Here is a 22,185-nt window from a genome sequence, read left to right as displayed (position 1 = left end):
AAACGTACAGCTTGTCATGTTACCTAGAAACCACAAGGCCCTCCATTCTGAAGACTTTCCTGTGTCTGAAAACTTAATCGACCAGTCTCTGACTGTTACAAAGTACTGAAACTGCAGATTCTATCCATAAATGCTAAATAAAAGTCTCCTCACAGAAATCATTATCACATCAACAAGTACACACATTGTTTAAAATCTGTTTATGAGCAGCTTCCACCACACAAGTCCCTGGGTAAGTTGTTACTATAGACATGATAGCAAGTGCATTAATATAATCCTGTGACTTGACTTCGAGTCAGAAATACTCTCCAAGCTATTATGTTATAGAAAATTAATCAACAGCTTCTGACCAATCAGAATCGAGAATTCAACACAACTGTGATACAAATGATGGGTCATGCCCTGTGGAGTATTTTAGCATAGCAAAACCACATCTAAGGGGGTTGGATCATTGTTTGTTAAGAAAGTTAATAGTAGCACTGATCTGAATGAACAGACAGATGAAAAGGGTTTTTGTGTGGTGTCCATATGCTTTCATTGCTTTCAGTGAACAACAGGAACATGGCCCTGTTTCCTACAACCTTCTCAGACCTGGTCCTTTGCCCTTTGACCATCCTGTTGTAAACATCCTTCCTCTGCTTCCTAAAGTATTCCAAGTGAAAATGTTCATGATCTGATAATGCTGGTTTTGTCTGAGATTGAAAAAACATTGAAAGGTCCACATTTGGTGTAGAACTATTAAGGAGCAAAATTTTGGGTCATTCTCAACGTTTTCTATTAGAGAGTCTAGACAATTGGACTTGGTTTAATCTTGAACGTGTTGAAGCCTATGATGAAGCCTCTCGGATAAATGGAGAAATATCAAATTAAAACACACGTCCAGTCAGTGGTGACTCTTATAATGTCACTTTATCTGTGATTGAGCGAAATTACCAACCAGGATCTCCATATATTTTTTAGATCTAGTCTGTTTGACAAATCAAATACTTAAATTCCTTCGATTCATATTACTCTGAAAATATAGTATTTAAGTATCACACACTCAAGTTGAAGCCCCAAAGCTGTCAGCAAGAAACAGCACAAATGCTAGAAAATGCATCAACAGTACTTACATCTAAATTGCTTTTATATTGTTCTGACCATACCTAACCACTGTATCTGCACTATAGTTAAAAGACTGTTTTAAGATTCAAAAAGTAGTACAATTTGAGGAGTTTGAATGTAATTTTGCATATGCTTACATCTTTCATCCAGTGAATTCTTTTTTTTTCAGGCCTTATTCTCCCACTTTTTAAAAAATAAATAAATAAATAAAACGGAATAAATATTGTGAGTCTCAGAATCATCACCACCTAGCAATGCCAGTGTTTTCAAATTACTTCCACTGTTTTTTTTTATAAAGTTTAGTGACTGTAAGAGGAACATGTAAGCACACATCACATGAGTGCCAAAGGCCATCTTTTAATAACATAGATTTAATAGCCATATGATGTTCTTTAACAACCCACGCCTTGTACCTTACATATTCTCCTCAGGATATTTACCTTCTCCAGCCAGAAAGAGTGCATGCAAGAGAGTTCAAGTGTAGCTGTTTGAATTCCTCTCTTTGGCGTGCTAATGGAGATTAAGCTGAATTGAAGCCTGCGTGTCAGCCAGCAATTCAGGTAGTTCATACCAGACATGCCTGCTCTATTGTGTTCCTCTAAGTACATTGTACACGGACCATCATGAAAGGTAGAAAGGCAGATGCCATTTCAAACATTGTCATTAGTGTGGCCCTGTTCTCCTTAAAAGCCTTAGTATAAAGAAACGAACTTTGCTGTGTGCACTTCAGTCCTTTCCAATGCCTAATGTGGCAGAATGCAGTCTAACAAAAGAAGGAAAAAGCATGCAAAATGATGTTTGATAGCACCTAAGGCCTGAGATCAGATATATAATGGCAGCTGTAACTGAGAGTCAAGAGAAATTAGAGTTCTCTTATGCAAAATTGTGTTTATTCATGCAGGATTTACCTCCATGATGCACAATGCACCCAAAACCTGAATCTGTCCTTTTTGCACGAACATATTTTGCATGATGCAGTTTGCATGCACAAACATGTCACACTTCATCACTCTGTCTGTTGTCTGATGTTCTGTCAACTCACAGGCATTAAAGTGATTGTTTTTTCTCTTTCTGGTGTTGGAATGTGATGTGCACTTGATTTAGTTAGCTACCACAACTAAAGGTACAAGAAGGAAAACTACTGCTGATTGAGCAAAAAAAAAAAAAAAAAAAGTCTGTTCTTCATCAACAGCCCTGAGATGTGAAGAGAGATGAGCCAGTTGGCAGGTTGAAATATGCACCTCTTGTAAGTTCATGTCAGGAATTAAAGGCTAAGAGAGCCAGAAACTGACAGATAAGGGTTTAAATAGAGATGACAGCGTAGTAGCATCATGGCACGGAACACCTCTTTACCATGTGGCATGTCCTGACCAGAACAGTGTCCAAGCTGCTGAGTGTGTTGCTTTAAGAGTGTGTAGGCAGGAGAGCCCCTCACTGACGTGCTGTCGGTCATGCAAATATAAAGTTAGTAACAACGTGCTACTCGTGCACTACAATTGGGAAGTAAATATGAAACGTGGTGTCGTCAGAAGCTGCTTTTCTAATACGTTGAGCGTCAATAAAAGGCGCGAGACTCCGCGCGCTTCCAGAGTCCATTAGACGCAGTGCGTTCAACCCGCGCACATTCAACTGACAGAGGTGCCTGAGCTAGCATGAGCGCATCGGCGGGACACCTCTTCCTCTGGTCTTTCTTGCTGTTTAAGGTAAGTTATGCATTGAATCAATTCAAGGGATTGTTAGGAAATAACTGAGCAGCGGTGATGTTTGCGCTGGTGGCGCGTGCGGTTTGGTTGAAGTTCGGGTCACACGCGCGCGCGCGCACGCTTGCTTGTTACCCCATTGAGTTAGTTATCTGTTGCACTCTCCTCACTAATCAGGGCAAGCTGGGTGCACCTAGTTATCTAACAGACAGTTGCATTTAGTGCGACCTCCGGCCAAAAATGAATTAGTGATGACAGCAAACGATTGGCATGCGCTTGCTCGGAAACAGCGCGCGTGGAAATGGAAAAGGTGCTGTGCGGAAAGGGCGAGAGTGCTGGGTGTGAGAGTTTTTGCGGACAGCTGTGTTTGTTTTATTTCCATCCACACGTATACACACCCACACCAATACAAGCTTGATTATCCTGTTTTCCTTAGTGCTTTCCACTTTGTTTATCCTATGCGCATTTGACTCAAGTGGTCATCATCTGGTGTGCATTTATTAGCTGATAAATAAACACGTCATGCCTGGCTTCTGTTTCTCAAGACACTGCTGGTGCATGTGGCTCTGAGTGGTAAAGCAAACAAAATCAGCAAGAGTTGAGTTGTATTTCCTGCTCGAATGCATCTACTAAACCTTTAACTGATCAGTCTTTTTATCTATTGAGCCCTTCAGTAATGGCCAACATGGTGGAGATTCCCAGCTCTGGTGCTGGAGTACCCCTTGTCCTGCACATGTTTGTGTTTTCGCTGCTCCCAAGACACCTGAACTAATGAAGTGATTACTAGCCCTCTCTAAGCTGAAGTGGGTGTGTTAGACCAGGGAAAACGCTAAAATGTGCAGGACATGAGGTACTCCAGGACCAGGGCTGATAGAATGTCTGGTAGAATATACAACAATACTTGAGCCAAATACTTGATTTTCACTTAGTACAGTTTGACATTATTGTATACAGTTGTAGAAGAGTAAGGATGTATAATTTCACTATCCGGCGTCACCCAGAAGTGGGTGGGTTCCCTCTGAGTCTGGTGTCTCTCAAGATTTCTTCCTAATATTGTCTGAGGGAGCTTTTCTTTGCCGCTGGCTACATTTACACGCACATCAAACTCTGTTTAAGGTCTATATTGGGGTTGCATCCATATTCCGAATGCAATGTTTATATGAGTACAGACGTTGGAATATTCCTGTATACATGGTTGTTGTAAGTATGCCTGAGTTGCCATTCCTAAATACCTAGCCTCCAGCTAAGCATCTGTTAGCACCCACAATTCCTTGTGGACTGAGCATGTGCATATATCTCTTTTCAGCAGATTTTCTGAATAAGGCGTTTACATGCAACAAATGTCCGATTAAAACAGGCATATTCCAGGGGTGGGAATCAGAATCGGGTAATCAGATTGCAGCATTTACATGAGTCAGTACTTATTAGAATATTGCCAAATTCCGATTCAGACAGAACTGTAGCCACTGTCACTTTTGCTCATTAGGGACCTAATCTACATTAGGATCTCTGTAAAACTGCTTTGTGACAATGTCTATTGTTAAATGCATTGTAGAAATAAAATTGAGTAAAAAAATATAACTGAGCTTCAGTTTCATGGTATATCATATGGTGTATATTAAATACTGTCTTACACTGGCATATTTGTAACTATTCATGTCATAGAACACATCCCTAAGTGGTCAGGTGAGGTAGGACAGAAAATCACCAAACTGTGCTGCTATTCTAGAGCTCCAGGAGCACAGTGGTGCTTCCTGGATGTGAAAGCCTCTGTGCAGGTTGTGGGACACAGAGAAAGCCCTGGATAGCTGGAGGTGTAGAAGAGCAGACTGTTGGACATTTGGACAGGAAGTTGAAATGCTGGTCATAGAGATACACTGTCCTGTTCATGTGTAGGTCAGTCCTATGATTCTTTATTATGCTTACAATCCAATTAACATTTTCTCTTGACTGTTAAGCAGAGTCGAAAAAGCTGCAATCCTCTAAGCATACATGATGCAACAGGTATGCTTCTTAAGAAACCACACATGTCTAGACATTTTTTAGACTTGATTATGTTGTACAACATTTGCTGATGAACATCCACCAATGATAAACACATAAATGCCAGCATAGGGACAGTTTGGCTTGCGGTCTGTTAGAAGGCCAAGAGCATCTGTCAGGCTCATTAGAAGATGATATGCACTTGGACAACTGGACGACACCGTGTCTGCTGCTTCCCGTCTGGGACTCTTGGCTTGGCACCTCCACACCTGCCACAGAAAGAGATCAACATCTTCAAGCGTTTATATTGGTGTTGGCACACGCTGCGGTTAACAGCCTACATTAAGATTGTTTATCTTCATGATTATCTATTTTCATTTTCCCTGTTGTAGGGAAGAGGTCCTAAAGAGATGGATTAGAACAGAAGTTCAGGAAGGTACCTACAAATAAAACCTTATGTCTTTTGGCCCTAAAGGACTGTAACTCTGCAGGAATGGGGTGGCACTGTTGATAAATGATGTGTGTGAAGAACGTCTCGCTCTTCAAGCTGCACTCAATAAAATGCTAAGAGAGAAGCACAAATGGGAGCAAATGGGACAGAAATGTGCAGCTTGGGTTGTAAAAGGAGTGAGGCCTTTAGGAATGTGGATTTAGTGAAGAGACGAAATGCGATATCTATCAGTACAGAGGAGATGAGTTAACATGAGGCGTTTTATGAGGCCCAATGTGATCCACTGAGTGAACTGGTATTGCTTGCATTAGGATGACTTGGGCAGACGCATAGACACACACAGAGTCTGTTTTAATCTATTTTTATTATAAACTATAAATGTTAGAAATTAATGAACGCCAATGTTCACACAAAGTACAATGGACAGTGAAAACTCAAATTTTCCAATTGTGTATATAAGAAGGAATTACAGTCCTTTCTAAATGTAGTGCATCTCCCAGTTCATTAAGACTTTTACAGTTAACGGTACTCTAACAAGTTCTGCTTGACTGGTTGCCAACATGTCTGCTCTTCAGATGTTTCCAGAGTCATTAGGAATGGGTCTGGATTTATCTGAATGTTTCACAACTAAAACAAACCAATACCAAATTCAGTATCATATAAAAACCTACTGTTGATTCCATGGTATTAAAAAAAACATGTCTGGGAAGAAGAAAGGCTTCTATGAATATAGACTTTCTATAATTTCTGCATGAATTTATCACATCTGGGTGACAGGAAGTATTTTATCCCATTTCCCTCTGAAGGTACACACAGACACTCAGACATGGTAGCATTTTTGTTGATCTCTGCATCTCCTTATCTATTTCTCTGGTGCTATTTATTGCATGGCTCCCTAAATCCTCTCTTCTCATGTAACTCTTGATCTCTTTTCTTTCTCACATTCTTATTCTATGTCGCTCCCTGCGTCTGCCGTTTTCTGTCTCACACACACAAACACATTCACCCCTAGTGACCTAATCAGTTCTCCTACCAACCACTTCAAAAACAAAACCTCCCGCACTCTAACTTGCCTTTATATGCAACATTTGTCAAATGTGTGGGCTCGCTTCTCTCTGTTTGACACTTTATTTAATCCCTCATTCCTAGTTCAGAGAGAACAGAATGCTTCTTTATCAGCAGGCAGGCTGGAATACTGAGTATTGTGTGTGTGTGTGTGTGTGTGTGTTTGAACGACCCACTACTTTACCAGTAATGGTCTACAGAATGAACAGACTCTGCGTTCTTGTTGATATAATGATGTGTACGAGGTGATTCACCCCCCCACCCCCCCAGGTGGCCTTATTGACCCTGCCATTGTTATTGTTTCACTTCCTGCGTGAATGCTGCACATAATTGACTCATAAAGGCTTTTGGCTGAAGAAGTCAATGTTTAGGGTCTTTTTGAGTTGTTTCATAATCCCCAATTACATTCCCAGCCATAGAACTGTTTCTTTCAGAATGTTACCCTCTAACTGGCACAGAATAGGTCAGGCAAAGTCTTCCACCGTACTAAGGTATCTCTCGGTCATGTTACTACCAAGAAGAAAACCCAGTGTTAAAGAAGAAGAATCAAAGTACTGTTTTCTTGATTTGTTCGACTGTAAACTCCAAAACAACAAGGGCATTTCCAAATCCAATTTTTTTGTGTGTTCTTACGTTTAAACCTGCACAATGGACATCTCAGCACTTCTTCTGATCAGTCAGAAGGTGTTTCCTATGAAGAAAGTTTTGACAGTAGTGCCGACCTCAAGGCAAATCACAGGTTAGGTTTTGTTAATGACCTGCGCAAAGGATTTCTATGGTGAATTTTATTAAAAAGTGTTGTTTTTTAACAAAAAAAGTGTAATCTTTGCTATGTCGAAACTTTCTGCAAGGGCATGTTTAAAACATTTTTATAGAAGGAGACTACATCAGCGGTTTGATGTACATGGTTCCTTTAAGTTTTCCACTGCAGGAAAGTCTTCACACTTTGCAGTTTGTTATTAACAAGCTGCATTGACAAGCTGCATTGGCATTTTTGTCTTTTAAAAACTTCAAGTGATTGAGAAACAACTGTTATAACATAAGCGATACCAGGAACTAACGGTTCACAGATGTTCCACTACATTAAATGTGATTATGAATAGATGAAATGTATGACATATTTTTCTTTAAAAAAAATTGCTCTTATTGGAAAATTATCAACTTGGTGGTAACAGTAACTCTGCTTCTTGTAGCGCTACATCACACTGCCCCGTCATGGAAGTAATACATAGTAAGTCAGTAACCAACACGCAGTGTATTAAGCCAAAAGGAATGCACATTAATACTGCCTGGCAAGAGTAACTCTAGAGTTTAACCCTCATCGCCCAGTGAGAATGTATGAAGTGCAAACATTGAGGAAACAGAAATGCAGTTTCACTTAAATGCACAAGTTTGAGTGTAGAGCTTTTTGTGTGTTATTGTGTGCATGCTTGCACAGTACATCTTATCTCATTACATTACTAAATGTACTACATTTGCTGGCATGGTAGTAGGAAATTGAAATGGATTAATATCAATTAATCAATTACCGCTCCCCAAAACAAAAACACCACAGGGTACTTCACTTGCAGAGAGCAGATTCTCCAAATTTACTGCAGTCTATGTGGGCAACACAATGGTTTATACCAATAGAATATCTGTGCTTTCTCTTGTCATTTCAGCTATTATGTCTCACTTTATTCCCTCTGCTCTTCCTCATGCTCTCTCATTCACCTGTATCCTCTACCTCCTCAACACAGTTAGTACTGTGACTCGCAAACAAGGATTTTGACTTTACTAGAGAATCATGTTTTAGTTGTAAGGGGGATTTTTAATTCTAAATGTTTTAGTCATCCTGTGACTTCAAATTGTACACGTTATCAAACTTGCTGGGGGAGCCACAGACCTGGAAACCCTGCTAGTTCAGGCTGAGTCAAGATTGGAGCACTTCTCGGCAGTAAACTTTTTGGCTTAGCTTAGAAGAAGAGATAATTATGTCTGAAGAATTTTGTGACAGAATGTTTTTTTTGTTTGTTTGTTTTTTTGTTTGTTTTTTTTTGGAGTTGGTGGTGGGCAGGATTAGAATCATGATATAATGCATTTCAGTCATGTAGCCAGGAATTATTTTCAGGGGGATTAGTAAATATGCTAAATAAACTAGATCACAATGTGATCTGAACAATAAAATTAATTGATAAGAGTTCCTCTTTGGATGCTTATTAATTCTTGCTTTTCAGAGGGGTTCTACCTGGAGCCTTTAGAGAAACATTCGTGCTACAGATGATGTTTAAGACTTCTCTCAGAGGGACAAACCAAAGAACACTTTAGGGTGCTAGATGGGACCTTTTTTTTTCAAGAAGCCAGCTTTGCAGTACATTAACAAGTTTGTTTTTTTCTTACCAGCTACTGCTCCTGCAAACTTCCATCTGATCTGAATCTGGTGTTGGATAATGGACAGAAAGCCTGTGTCATTGTTTCCTCACTGGTTAATTCGCTTAAACTTCATTTCTGTTCTGCTGACATTGCTTGATTCAGGGAGTTTTCTTGATGAATAGTGTGAAGAAGGCCAGAAGTCCTGACTCTTATTACTCACTTTATCTGTACACCTTTTCCTATTAGTTTCCCTCTAGTTACTGAGTAATATTATTCATGATGAGTAGCTGAGTACTAAGCTGGGACAGTAAGGGGTTCAAGAAATCACATGGAACATAGTGTGGGTTTTTTTTGCCTCTTTTTGTTTTAACAAAGAGACTGACATTGCCCTGTCTTTCATGCTGGACATCCTGCTGGTTTGTCAGAGCCTTTCATCTCTCAGCCAACAGGAAGGGCACTGTCATTAACTTCTAGGAGGAGAAATGAGGAGAGTGGCAGAAATTCTTGCCATAAAGAAATGCCACACAGAAAAGAAAGAAAAGTTAATGGAATTAAGACATCCCAAATAAACTATGTGAATCCATAGAATGTCCTTATTTATAGGTTAAAATTGATCTTTAACAAATCTGTCTCATTGCTATTGTTTGCACATGAAAAAACTCTCCTATACATACATTTACCAACCACTTTATTAGGAATACCTGCTTATTCATGCAGTTATCCGATCGGTCAATCATGTGACAGCAGCGCAATGCAAAAAATCATGCATCTCGGTGACTATGGCATGGTTGTTGGTGCCAGAGGGGCTGTTCTGGAACTGCTGATCTCCTGGGAATTTCACACAGCAGTCTCTAGAGTTTACACAGAATAGTGAGAAAAGCAAAAAATGTCCAGTGAGTGGCAGTTCTACAGGCAGAAATGCCTTGTTGATTACACAGGTCAGTGGAGAATGGCCAGACTGGTTAGGGCTGACAAGACTGGCTACAGTAACTGATAATAACCACTTTTTAAAACTGTGCTGAGCAGAAATGCATCTCAGGAGCCACAACATATTGAACATTGAGGCAGATGGGGTACAACAGCAGAAGACTACATCAGAGTCCACTCCTGTCAGCCAATAACAAGAGTCTGAGGCTGCAGTGGGCACAGGCTTAATGGAACAGGGCATTTGAAGATTGGAAAGAGATCAGACATTCTTATTCCAATCCTCAAATGATCAGGTTCGGTGAACCTGTGCTTACAGTAGCCTCAAATTCATCAGTGTGGTCTTCTGCTCTTATATCCCGTCTGCCGCAAGGTTTGATGTGTTGTGTGCATACTGGCTTCAGATTACAATTTTCTTTTATTTAAATAACAACACATATTCATTTATAGATACTTTTAATGCTGTGAAACATTGATCAAACATGTTTGTTTCATTTATCACTTACATTATAACAGCTTTAGACATTTGTTCCCCCATCTGTTTTTTCCTCTCTCTTGAAATAAATAATAATTAAAAAAATGAAGCTTTTCATGTCACCACGAAACCACAACCACAATTCTTGATACCAGAATGATACTTGGTAATGTTGTTAAGAATTGCTAAATAAAATCAATATGGGAGCCCCCTCACACACAAAGACTGAAGTCAATAATAATAAAAAAAAAAAAAATGATTCCCTCTTTTTTATTAATGCAAAGCTCTTCAACAGCTAAATAAAATAAATAGGCCTAATTAATTTCAAACATGGTCTCATTTAATATGTTATTAAGTCACGTGTTAGTAGTGCTGACCAATCAGGGCTGGAGAGGCAATTTGCTGTTGTCTGAACATTAATGTTGTAAGTTCTCCTCAAAATTGTACACAAAAATGTTACTTAGAGCAGTTCTAGTTGCATGGCCCCAAACTGCACCATTATTAAGCTAAAAATAGTGCTCCAGGAGCAGAGAGTAATTAAAGAGTATGTCCTTGGCATTCCCCACTCTTTCTGCAGATCTGAAAATGCACTTTAGAGGGCAGTCCCAAGTGTGTGTGGAGACAGGACACATTGTGTGATAAGAGTGGTGGGGCAGGTGAGACAGAGGGACAGATCGCTGTTGTTTATTTAATTCACACGTATATATGTCCTGGTATATATGTACAGGTAACATCTTTATATATGATAGTAATCATAACTGAGTAATTATCTGTCTAAGTGAATCCTGAGACAGGTGGTGACTCTCTGAGAAGAGTTTTAGTGTCTGTATATTTTACTGTGTAAAGTCAAACAAACATGTACTTGTCATTGTGATGTTTCTGTTTTACTCTCTCATTGTTCATAAGGCCAGAATGTGACAGCCATTCAACCTAAGTGCAGCTGTTCAAATAGCTGGAAAGTGAAACAAAGGCTTTCTGTAATGCACTAAATAGGCTGAAGAAGCCAGTAGTCTATTAACTATACTAAATAGAGCACATTTATGCAGCAGGTCACTTGAAATCCAGTTTATTTTAATTTAGTTAACTTTAATTTTAATTTAGCTTTATTATAAATCATGCACAAATATAACACTCTATTTATAGAATCACCCCCTCTTCAGATTGAGAAGATTTTGATATGAATAGAGAAGAATAAGCAAAAATGTTCTGTCAAGTTTCTATTAATTTAATTCCTTGGAGAGAAGCATGCGGTGCAAATGCTGGCAGTGTTGTGCTTTCCCACAAGCCTGTGTCAGATGAGTAAAGAGAGATGACAGGGTCATGGAGCGGTCACAGCACAACACACTGTGGTACTCTAGTTCTAGTTCTGCCCTAAACTAATCTGATAAAAACTAAAGGGTATTACAAATACAATTAATAATATATATGAATATAGCTATGAATACAGAGAAATAATATTATACTAGATAGCTACCATTAGCTACCTAACATTGTGTAGTGATAAAAATATGTTTGAACACCAATATTTTATCAGACTCCTTCGTAAAATATGAAGATTAATATGTGATGGCTATGAAGCAGATTCAGTGTCACAAGTTTGTCACAAGTCATTATGCAGGAAAAGCACTCAATCATTAAAATGTCTGAATTAAATTCTCAACAAAACATTTTGCTGTCTAAACTGCTTAATCTAAGTCAAGGTCGTGATTCTTGCAAGCCAGATTTCTTGCCATGTTGCTTGTGTTGGCTGTTTTGCAGTTTAGGGACTTATAACACTTTTTGCATGTTATTTTTTTGTTTGTTTGTTTGTTTGTTTTTTGTCTGCTGACTGTCTTCCTTAGCATGGTAAGAAAAAATAAGGACAAATCTGACTCTTTGAACCCGCCTTTTCCACAAGTTGACAACATGTTTTATTTATCCCTGCACCTGATATACCTATAGCAATATGCTATATCAATTTATCCTATTTACATATAGCACAAAAGTAGTAAACTTTATAGAATTGACCCAGGGCAGAGCGTTGCTACAGTGAGTAGCATTCACGGCTCCAGGGCCCTGGGTTCAGGGCTCAAATGACTATCTGTGTGGAGTTTCAGTTGTTCTCCCTGTGTCTGTGTTGGTTTGCTTCCACCTCCCAAAAACATGCCAATGCAAAAAAAAACCATGAATGTGTGTGCATTGTGCCTATGGACTAGCATCCCATGCAGAGTATATTCCTGCCTCATACCCAGCATAGGCTCTAGATCCAACACAACCCTGATTGCGATAAAGTGGTTACTGTAAGTGAGTGACACTCGATCACTTTATAATGCATGTTATAGTATTGCAAATGTACAAATATTTCTATACCTTGTGGAACTCTAGTTTGTACTAAGGTTAAACCATTATTTTGGTAATATTACACTGAAACCATTGATACTTCTCACGGAAGAAGGGTCACATATTGTGTTACAACATTTCCAGGCGTGCAACCAGACATACCTCCCCATCTGGACAAATCAGCATCTTTACCTGAAGACTGGTTGAGACACAGCACCATGGATAAGCAAGACATGCCGTTAGGCTTAAGAGTGTCACCAAAATAATTCAGTGGTCTATGCTGCTTTAAAAACACTTTTTCATTATTATTTATAAATATTATGTGTCAGGTTTATCTGCATAGAGCTCCATAATAAATTTTATTAAAAATCTCCACCAACCCCAACTGCATCTCAAAGGAAAACCCATGACCTAGAAGATACGAATCAAACAACAAAGAGAATCAAAGCATAACAGTATGGTAAAAGAAAACCTATTTTTAACCAAATTATCTGAATGTCCTTTGAATTGTCCTTCAGAATTGTTATTTTCATGTTGTTCATCATATCAGTTCACCATTAACAATCAGTGTCCAGCAGAGGGCACTAAAACAGAGGGTCAAAGAAAAGCTCTTTCCACCTGCTGGGGTTCACCTGTGCGTTTAGACCTCACCTGCACTGGATGATTGTCATGAGCTGGCTAAACAGCTCAGACAATGAGGACAGAAATGGACAGAAAGACAACCTGACAGTTAGTATTCTTTATTTTTAAAATTGCATAAAATACATAGGCACAACCAAACTGCACTCTATCGGGTCTCCTTACATCAGAACCAAACATTTATTTAAGAAAGCACCAACCAGTCATAGTCAGCCACCTGTTCATTTACTCATGATATAGGAACTGGAAGGCAGCATGTTATGATAAATGGATCAGTGCATGAATAAATGTACCTGTAATTTTGCCTACCAATCCTCATTATTACACATATTAACTGATAAGCACATAAATATAAAATGTAAACATTACCCCAAACACAACAGTTCCCAGGACCTAACCCTGCCCACTAGCTTCTTCCAGCTACATCTCTCCACATTACACGCCTAAGTCATTGAGCAGGGGAGTCTGTATATTCCATTACAGTGTATTGGGGCACTTTGGCTCGTGCTCTTTCTCACCTTCAGATAGTTTAGAGCACTTCAAGTCTCTTGCTATGACATTTCCATTGACAGTCACTGTCAGTTAAAGCTGTACATGAAAGTGCTGACTACTGACATCTTGTTCTTTTCTTAGACATCTTGTGGCTGAATGTAAAAAATGCTTCTACTGTTCCATCTTGGCAATAGTGCTGTGTTTGTCCCTTTCCCATGTCCCTCTTATGTGTTCCTGGATGAGAGTTGAAAACTGTAAAAGCTATGGTGAAAGAGTAAAGAAGATGATGAAAGGAGAAGAAAGAAGGGGGTGTCATATGGCTCCCAGATTGCATTCATTGCCCCATCCCTGAACTGAGCAAGGCTCAAGGCTCATCAAAAAGGATGAAGTAAAAAGAAGAGGAGGGAACTAGGAGGAAATTGTCCTTGAGACGCACTGAACAAAGACCTGACAAGCTGGATTACTCATCGGCCAGGGTAAAGAACAAAGATGAAGGCAGTCGGTGGAGATGCACCAAATATGAAAAATGTAGAAAGCGGAACTTAGTATGAGTTGTGGAAATGGGTTCATGAATCAAAGATGGCATAATGTGGTGACAGAAATGAGCAGTGAAAAGAGAGTAGAGAGAGTTAGGGCGAGGGAGAGTATGGTGCTGCTACTGAAAAGGGGCAGTTGTGCTCTGACCAGGGTCTCCATGCCTCGTTGGGACGAATGTTTGCGAGGCTAATGATGTTTCCTGTGGTTTGCACATCTGCTTTCCTCCTTCACATGTGCTTTTAAATGCAGCTATATGGCAGCGTGGAAAAGAGAAAGCAATGACTCTTTGGGCTGGTTCTCACGCACACTTACAGGACATGTTGGAATCTTTTTTGTTAAGGCTGTGCACATGCCCAGATAACTTTGGCACACACTGTACCTCACACTTTTAAAAGCTTAAGCAAACAACCTGCTTCACATGCTTCCAGATATGCTCCCTAAGCTTTATCCATTTTATATGATCCCTATAGCTATAGCTAAAATGTAGTATATGTTAAAATTAGAAGTGATACTTCACTGAGCAGCTGAAGGAAAGAGCACATGAACTATGGGTAAAAAACACTCCTTTACTTACAGCATTTATCCTTAGCATAAAGCGGGGTTCACAAACATTTTGGAGCAATGGACCCCTTTAAAATAAAATAAATTGCCTCAGTACAGATTTATATTATGACCATAATATTAGGCTCATTATTTAAACTTGAACAGTAAAATTCTGGGTATTTATTGGAGCCGTAGAGCCATTTATTCCTAAATTTTCCACTGACAGGACACATTAGGTCCAAGTTGACATTATTTATAGGCGTACTTGTTTTGGAATTACTGAGGTTTCAAATATACCCATTCAATTAAAATGACCAGCAGGCTAATAACTATAGGAACTCAGTAATAAATGTAACTTTGATACCAGACGGTTGCAATTTGCTTTACTGTAACAATTTGTTTTTTAAAAAAATCATGGAACTCCGGCTATGATTCATGGATGCCTAGGGGTACCCATACCCCACTTTGAGAACCACAGGGATAAAGGAATTCACTGTTATTGCTCCTCGCATTGTTTTTGTCATTTAATATACTTCCAGCGCATATATTTGCTTAAAGTTCTGAATTGAATATGAACAAAAAGTATGTGTTCATAAGCATAATCAAAAAAAAAAAAGAAATTGAAAGGGAAAAGTATTCAGACAATATTGTGTGTGTGTGTGTTTGTTGGTATACATATACATATATGTGTATGTGTGTGTGCGTGTATATACAAATATACTACATAAAGGTTACATAAAAATAAATCAGGTTGTAGATATAAATGCTGCACAAATTGTTCAATGAGACCCTCGTAACCTTGGGGAATTGAAGAAAATTGCCGTAAGGAATCTGCCTTATCTTAGAAGTCTCAAAGCTGTAATTACCAACAACAGCTTTACAACGACATACTAATGTTGGTAATTTGCAGTGTGCCCCTACTTATTTTCTCCTATTAATTTAATTTTTTAAACATATTTTTTATGCCTATACACATAGTGCATAATTCAAAAGATGTTATGTGTGTAAATTTGAAGTGATTATATGCACTGGAAATATATTTAATAACAAAAAAGAAAAGTGTCTGAATCATTATTTCCCCTCACTGTATATAATAATTGTGATAGTCCTAGAGCCAAGTACATTTTCAAAGTCTCTCTGGATACGAGCATCTGTCAGATATAAATGACACTGTTACTGTTCCCCTGATCATTAACTGCACAGTAGCTTTGGTCTGTCTTCAGGGGCTCACTTAAGTAAAGTCTCACCTTTTTCATAGCTCATACTTCATAGGCTTACATCATTCTTTTTCCGAGTTGACCATCCATCTCACAGACCAGGCACTGGCTTTGAAGGCACTGATTACAGGGATACTGGTGCTTACATGCACTCTGACGCTCAATAGGAAAACAAAAACATCAGTCTTTCAGATGTGGAAAAAGCATTTGACTCGCTGTTATCTTGTGGCACTTTGGCTCAGTGGTTGCTTTTACCTGTCATTTTCTCATCTTCAGACTTCTCATAATCTTCTTTCAACACTACAGTCTCCTCCTTGGAACTGACATGAATACAATACATGAAAGACATTGCAAAAGAAGTCTAACCTTATATTCATGTTTTTTTAACTGTGTATATTCCGTGAGGATTTAAGTCCCTGATGTAGGTCTAAGTTAGTAGTTATTTATCATTTTATTTTACAAAAAAACAAAAGAGAGCGAGAGAAATATATAGAGCAAGACAAGGATAGGGAGAAATTCTTTTGTCCTGGGCTCCTGGTGTTTTAATCATAGAATTTGAAAATTGCAAGCATAAACAAGAGACTATAGACAACATTAAATAAACATAGTGCTACATAAGAGAAAATGTATATCCGGACTCTGTGAAGTCGTAGTGTGTGTATGTATTTTGTTATTTTGACAAACATTTTAAAACAATTATATGCAGAGGTGCATGGATGTATAAAACATCTGTGTAAGAACCTTTGTTTTAAGCATGTCTCTAAAATGGTTAGTGATTTTAGCCACAATCTTTTAAACTTTATAGAATCCCTTTAATTCTTCACTTCTAATCAAGAGTATTTTATCAAATATGTTTTGTCCGCAGAACATCATAAATATCTAATGTATTACACTTGCAATATATCTGAAATATGTGACCGTACATTCAGAAATAAACATAAAATGGAAACTCAGATATCTGGATGTATGCTAGCTCCCAAACACATATGATCATTTGCTCCTTATCTGAAGTATATTGAAGTATACATGTTTTATCTAAGTACTGCATAGCCAATGACAAAAGTATTGTGTAAGACTGAAAGTGGAAAACAGAACCTTTGATAAACGTCTGATAAACCATCATAAAACTTTCCATTATCCTTTAAAACTAATTGTAGCAATAAAGGACAGGATATAAACATGGATAAATATACGATATAGATTTATAAAAACAAGACAGGAACAATGTGTCCCTGAAGTTTTGACTAACACCACCTACCATATAAAGATGAACATGATGGGGAGAAAATGGTCATTAGTGTAAACATGTCTCAGGTTTCTGAACGGTTGCATGTACAGGTCTTAGATTGACAAGAAGCCCAAACTAAACCCAAAATCATTTCTTGACGAGCCTGCATCAAGCATGTGTGAGCATGTGAGACCATAATGTGTATTTATGAGGCATTTAGCCTAATTCACGAAAGCGAAAACGAGCTGGAAGTAGCCTGTGTCCTGCCAGTAAGCTTGTTATTTTTCTTAAAGAGTAATTACCTTGGGGAAAGGGTGGGAATTATACATAGCAAGACTGCCAAACTTCTGCCTTAATACCAGCCAAGGCCATTTTACATTTGAAACTGGAGGTGGGCATTGCCACCTATGGCAGCTTTGGGTATAAATAGGCTCCTTTGTACACAGGGTGTGTGTGCAAGTATGTGTGTGAAGTAGAGAGAGAGAGCCTTGAGTTTATGCACCATGGATACTGAGTATATCACCAATGACAAACCAATATATAAACACTGAACTCCGTATTAATGGTAAACTGACCAGATATTCCACTGTCTAATACAATGCAGCAAGGGTTTTGCAAATGATGAAGGGAAAACAAATACAGTAAGGAATACAGCATAACAAGGCATGCTGTTATAGGAAAATAATCAACGACAGGGTGGTGTGATGCAGCAGAGAGAGTTACTGTGACTAACCCGACATTGATTATATTCCTAACAGCACATCCGGAAGTGTTTTATTCCTCTTATACCACAGTAATTTGGCAGCAACTATATTTTTTATTAATTAAACAACACGCTGTTCTTTTGAAGGTGGAACATCTGTGAAACAAATTAGTTCCTGTTATCACTTATGTCATAGCAGCTATAAACAGTCGTTCCCTCGCCAGCCTCTCTTTTTCCTTTCTCTTGAAGTTAATAAAAGGAAAATATCACAGCTTGTCATGTTACAGAGAGATCAGAAAGCACAAACCTCCTCTGTCCTGAAGAATTTCCCTTGACAATTTCCCAGACAATTGTTGAATTTTAAATAAATGTTAAATAAATGTCTCTTTACAAAAGTCTTCACTGTATTAATGATTATGTGGTTATTATATTCACCCCCCCCCCCCCCCCCCCAACAGGTCAGAGAAGAGATTTCAGCTGCAATACTCAGAATAATTTTAACTTGATTTTATCATTGTGCCAGACTTTGTCCAACACCTCTTGGCTTTAAATGTACTATATAAATAAATGTCATGTGACCTGAGTCATGAAACTATCCAGAAGTGAGAACAGTTTTTCCAAGGGTGTCGATGTGTGAATGTGTCAGTCTCTTCAATTAAAAAAAAAACCGTTTTCGGTCACATATGTGAGATAAAAAAAAATCATTTTTGAGAATAAGTCAGGGCACAAAAAAAGAAGCTGAAATATAGGATTGTCCCAGGAATTTGACAAATATTTACCCTAATTAATGGTACTCCATGTATGCACTCGCAACTGCCCATGTGAACTGCTATAGTATGCATTTACATTTATGGCATTTGGCAGACGCCCTTATCCAGAGCGACTTACATTTAATCTCATTTTTTTTTTTTATACATCTGAGCAGTTGAGGGTTAAGGGCCTTGCTCAAGGGCCCAGCAGTGGTAGCTTGGCGGTGCTGGGGATTGAACTCATGACCTTCTGATCAGTAGACCAACATCTTAGCCACTGAGCTACCACCGTATGCAAGTGAGCATTCAAAGAGGTGCACGCAACAAACCTGCTTTAACCATAATCACTTACAGCACGTAGCTAAGCATGTCGTTAAGCATTGTGTTTACCAAACATTCAGTAAAGTATATTAAGCATGTTCAGTGCACTCCAGCATTCAGTGTCAATGGGTTTGGTTAGCTACTAACTTCCTCAGTGCCATTCCTTTTTCCTGCCCTTTGCCTGGTTTATCTTTGCTCTGCACTTTTTTCTTTTTCTTTTTTTTTTTTTGGCTATTTTGTCTTTAGCCCCGTAGACTTCTTGTGCAGGGTTGCCATCCAAAAGGCACTCATTTCTGTGGAAGACAGTCCTCTGTGTGCTGAAGAAGGGAAAATCTCTTCCTCTCGCCATAGTGATGCTGAGTGAGCATGTGGACTATAGAGATTTGGGATAAAGCCAGAGAGGGCATAATAATTTTCCATCCTCCAAGAAAGTAGTGGAAATTTGGCAGTTCATGTTGTAAAAAAAACAAAAAAAAAACCTTAATCGTGGTTGGTATGGAACAGTGCCTAAAATGTATGTTTGGAGTGCTTGACAATTTGTTGCTTTTGCAATTGTTATTCTTTGTATGAATGAATGAATTTGCCTTTTAGCCAAAGGATTTGGTTATTTGGTTTAGGTTATTGAGTCCCATATAGAAATAATCTTGAATTTCACATTCCTTAGACTTTTATCTTAGCAAAAAGGGTAGCACCTCATTTGAAAGGTACCGCCATTCGACCTTCATGACATATTTATTACCACTGAATAAATGTGGATAAAACACTGCTTGATGAGTTATGAAAGGTTTGTGAAACATGTGAGGTGACCTTAGAGGTTTTATACATGCCTGTTTCTTTCTCAGTTATCATTATGGGGAAGACATAAAAGTCATTAATTCGTTTGGAATATGGGCTTCTTAAAATCTTCTTGGATTTATAGAAGCTATACATTTCATGGGAATTGTGCGATTTAATATTTTTAAGGCAAATTGACCACCACGCACTTTTAAAAAGGTAAGATGGCAGACGAATACTTCATAAAGATGTCTCAAAGATTCATAAATATTCTGCTATAATGATAAAATATATTAACACAACTTTGAAGTCTACCATAATTATACTTGTATTATAATAGCATCTGTTCTCTTTCATGTAAATACTATCATACAGTTGGTCAGTTTATGAGTAAGCTTTTTTTAAATCCTCTTCTCAGCTTTATAAAAGATTTTTGCAGTGAATATGTGTGAATTAATGTGCCATTAAGGCCAAGTGTAAGCACTCTGCCAAAAAAGTGTTACCCAAACAGGTTTCTTCCTGATTTATTTTTATACCATACCTCATTGTGTAATGACTAATGCGCTAATGCGCAGGAAGTACAGTTTGATAACACTGTAGGTTATGTAAGGTCAGCTATACTAACCAGGCATAGACTGTTTAAATGCTTTGTATGTATTTTCCTCCCATATCCTCCCACTGAGCGATTGTAGCTCAGAAGTTGCAATTTTAAATGAATGACCTTGACTTTCTGATTACCTCCTGTCCAATTTCTGATCTGTAATAAAATATAGTGAAGCAGACTGAGTAAATCATAAACTAAATAAATCATAAATCACAAATAAAATAAAATAAATCATATTTTAATTCATCCCAAATACATCTAAACACTTTCAGATAAAAACATCAATATTATTACAAATTATGTCTCAGTATTCTTTTCTGAGATATTGTGGATATCGTGATACACTATTATTACCAAATGTATGTGGACACCTGACCATCAACAACCATATGTGGTTCTTCCCCAGACTTTTGCCACAAAGCTGGAAGCACACAATTGTTTAGAATGTCTTTGTATGTTGTGGCAATAAGATTTTCCTTCACTGCAACTAAGAGGGCCAAACATGTTCCACCATAGAGCCCAGAGCCCTGACCTCAATTCCACTGAACACCTCTGGGATAAACCGGAATGCCAACTATGTGCCAGGCTTCCTCACCAAACATCAGTGCCTGACCTCACTAATGCTCTTGTGGCTGAATGAGCACAAATCCCCACAGCCACACTCCAAAATCTAGTGGAAAGCCTTCCGAGAAGAGTGGAGGTTATTATAACAGCAAAGGGGGACTAACTCTTGAATCTAGTGTTTAGCAAGGACATATGGGTGTGACTGGTCATGTGTCCACATACTTTTAGTCCTTATAGTGTACTTGTAACTGACTGGAAGCAGTTGATTTGATATTAAAACTGGTACTTCATTTTTTAAAAGTACTTAATTTTTCACATATTTTACTTTTTTCTCCATTTCAGTGATATTTTTTATGTCATAAATTTAAGAAGTGACCAAAAAATGTCTATGAGAATAATATGATATTTTTGTCATATTGCCCAGCCCTATAAACAGCAATACAATCCCCATATTCAAAATAATTAAATTCTTAGAAATTAGAAAAGTACCATAATGCACAACAAGCTAATTTAAAAATGACAAAGACCACTTATCCTAAAAAGTTCTAATCATAATATACACTTTATTTTGTTTTAAAAGGACCAAATGATGGAGAGCTAGAGATTTAGAGTAGTTTCTGTTATTTTTATACAATATCAGTATCACTACATTTTTAAATGTATCAATACATTTTAAAGTTCAGAATATACTGAGGTAATTTATGTAACGTAACATTGGTGAAACACTGAATTCATAACCAACAGGCCATGCATCACATGTACTGGAGGTGGTCTGAAACTCATGAGAAATGGGTAAAGATTCTTCCTACTCCATATGGCCCTTTATACATACTGTGCTTCTTACACACCTGCCTGCTGCCAGTCTCTTCCCCTCCCCATGACTCAGAACTTCCTCTTTCCTGCCCTTCTCACTTTTAAAGATTAGCAGTGCGCTCACTACCTGTACACCTGCTAGAGGCATTACTTTTACAGGCTGGATGGCTAAGAGATAGCTGACCCCTTTACAACCACTTGAGAAGGAGAAGGCTTTTTGGATGGGTTGGGTTTAAAGGGATATAGTTGTAGCAGCAAGGCCTCCTTGCTGAAGGTGATTGAGTCACAAATGTATGAATTATTGAACAAAAAGGGTTGCTGCATAGAGCAAGACTCGACTGGAAGGGGGAATTTAAGAAATATATTTAATAAAAATGACAAAAATGCTCCTGCTTGTAGAATAGACAAATAAAAAAACTATTGTCTTGTAAAAATACTGTTTTGGCAAATGTGCAGGCTGATTAATGATTAAATGAGTGATTATAACACTCTGATTGTGCTCCTAATCCATGCAGTACAAGGCATAAGAAGAGATAAAACCTCATTAAGGTCTGTGTGTGTTCAGCACAGGGCAGTCCAAACTCCAAAGTGCTGTGTTGTTGTGTCAAGTACAAAGTAAATAGTGCCA

General features: G+C 38.2%; 1 protein-coding gene across 7 annotated transcripts in view; it reads left to right on the top strand.

The window, feature by feature from the left end:
• Positions 1–2,479: 2,479 nt before the first annotated feature.
• Positions 2,480–22,185, top strand: part of LOC113540242 (ADAMTS-like protein 1) — a 104,579-nt gene continuing 84,873 nt past the window's right edge. For 2 of the 7 annotated variants that reach the window (XR_004578062.2, XR_008301598.1), the window contains exon 1: positions 2,487–2,807. Coding sequence is in view for 3 of the 7 variants with exons in the window: in XM_026936592.3 (XP_026792393.1) it covers positions 2,757–2,807 (51 nt within the window). In the remaining 4 variants the exon portion in view is untranslated. Of the gene's footprint in view, positions 2,808–22,185 lie in introns of all 7 variants that reach the window. The other 5 variants (XM_053233236.1, XM_053233239.1, XM_053233238.1 and 2 more) reach the window with 3 other exon arrangements.

Source organism: Pangasianodon hypophthalmus, chromosome 4, assembly GCF_027358585.1.
Source record: "Pangasianodon hypophthalmus isolate fPanHyp1 chromosome 4, fPanHyp1.pri, whole genome shotgun sequence".
NCBI lineage: Eukaryota > Metazoa > Chordata > Actinopteri > Siluriformes > Pangasiidae > Pangasianodon > Pangasianodon hypophthalmus.
The sequence above is the reverse complement of the archived record's forward strand: the minus strand, read 5'-3'. Positions and strand labels throughout refer to the sequence as shown.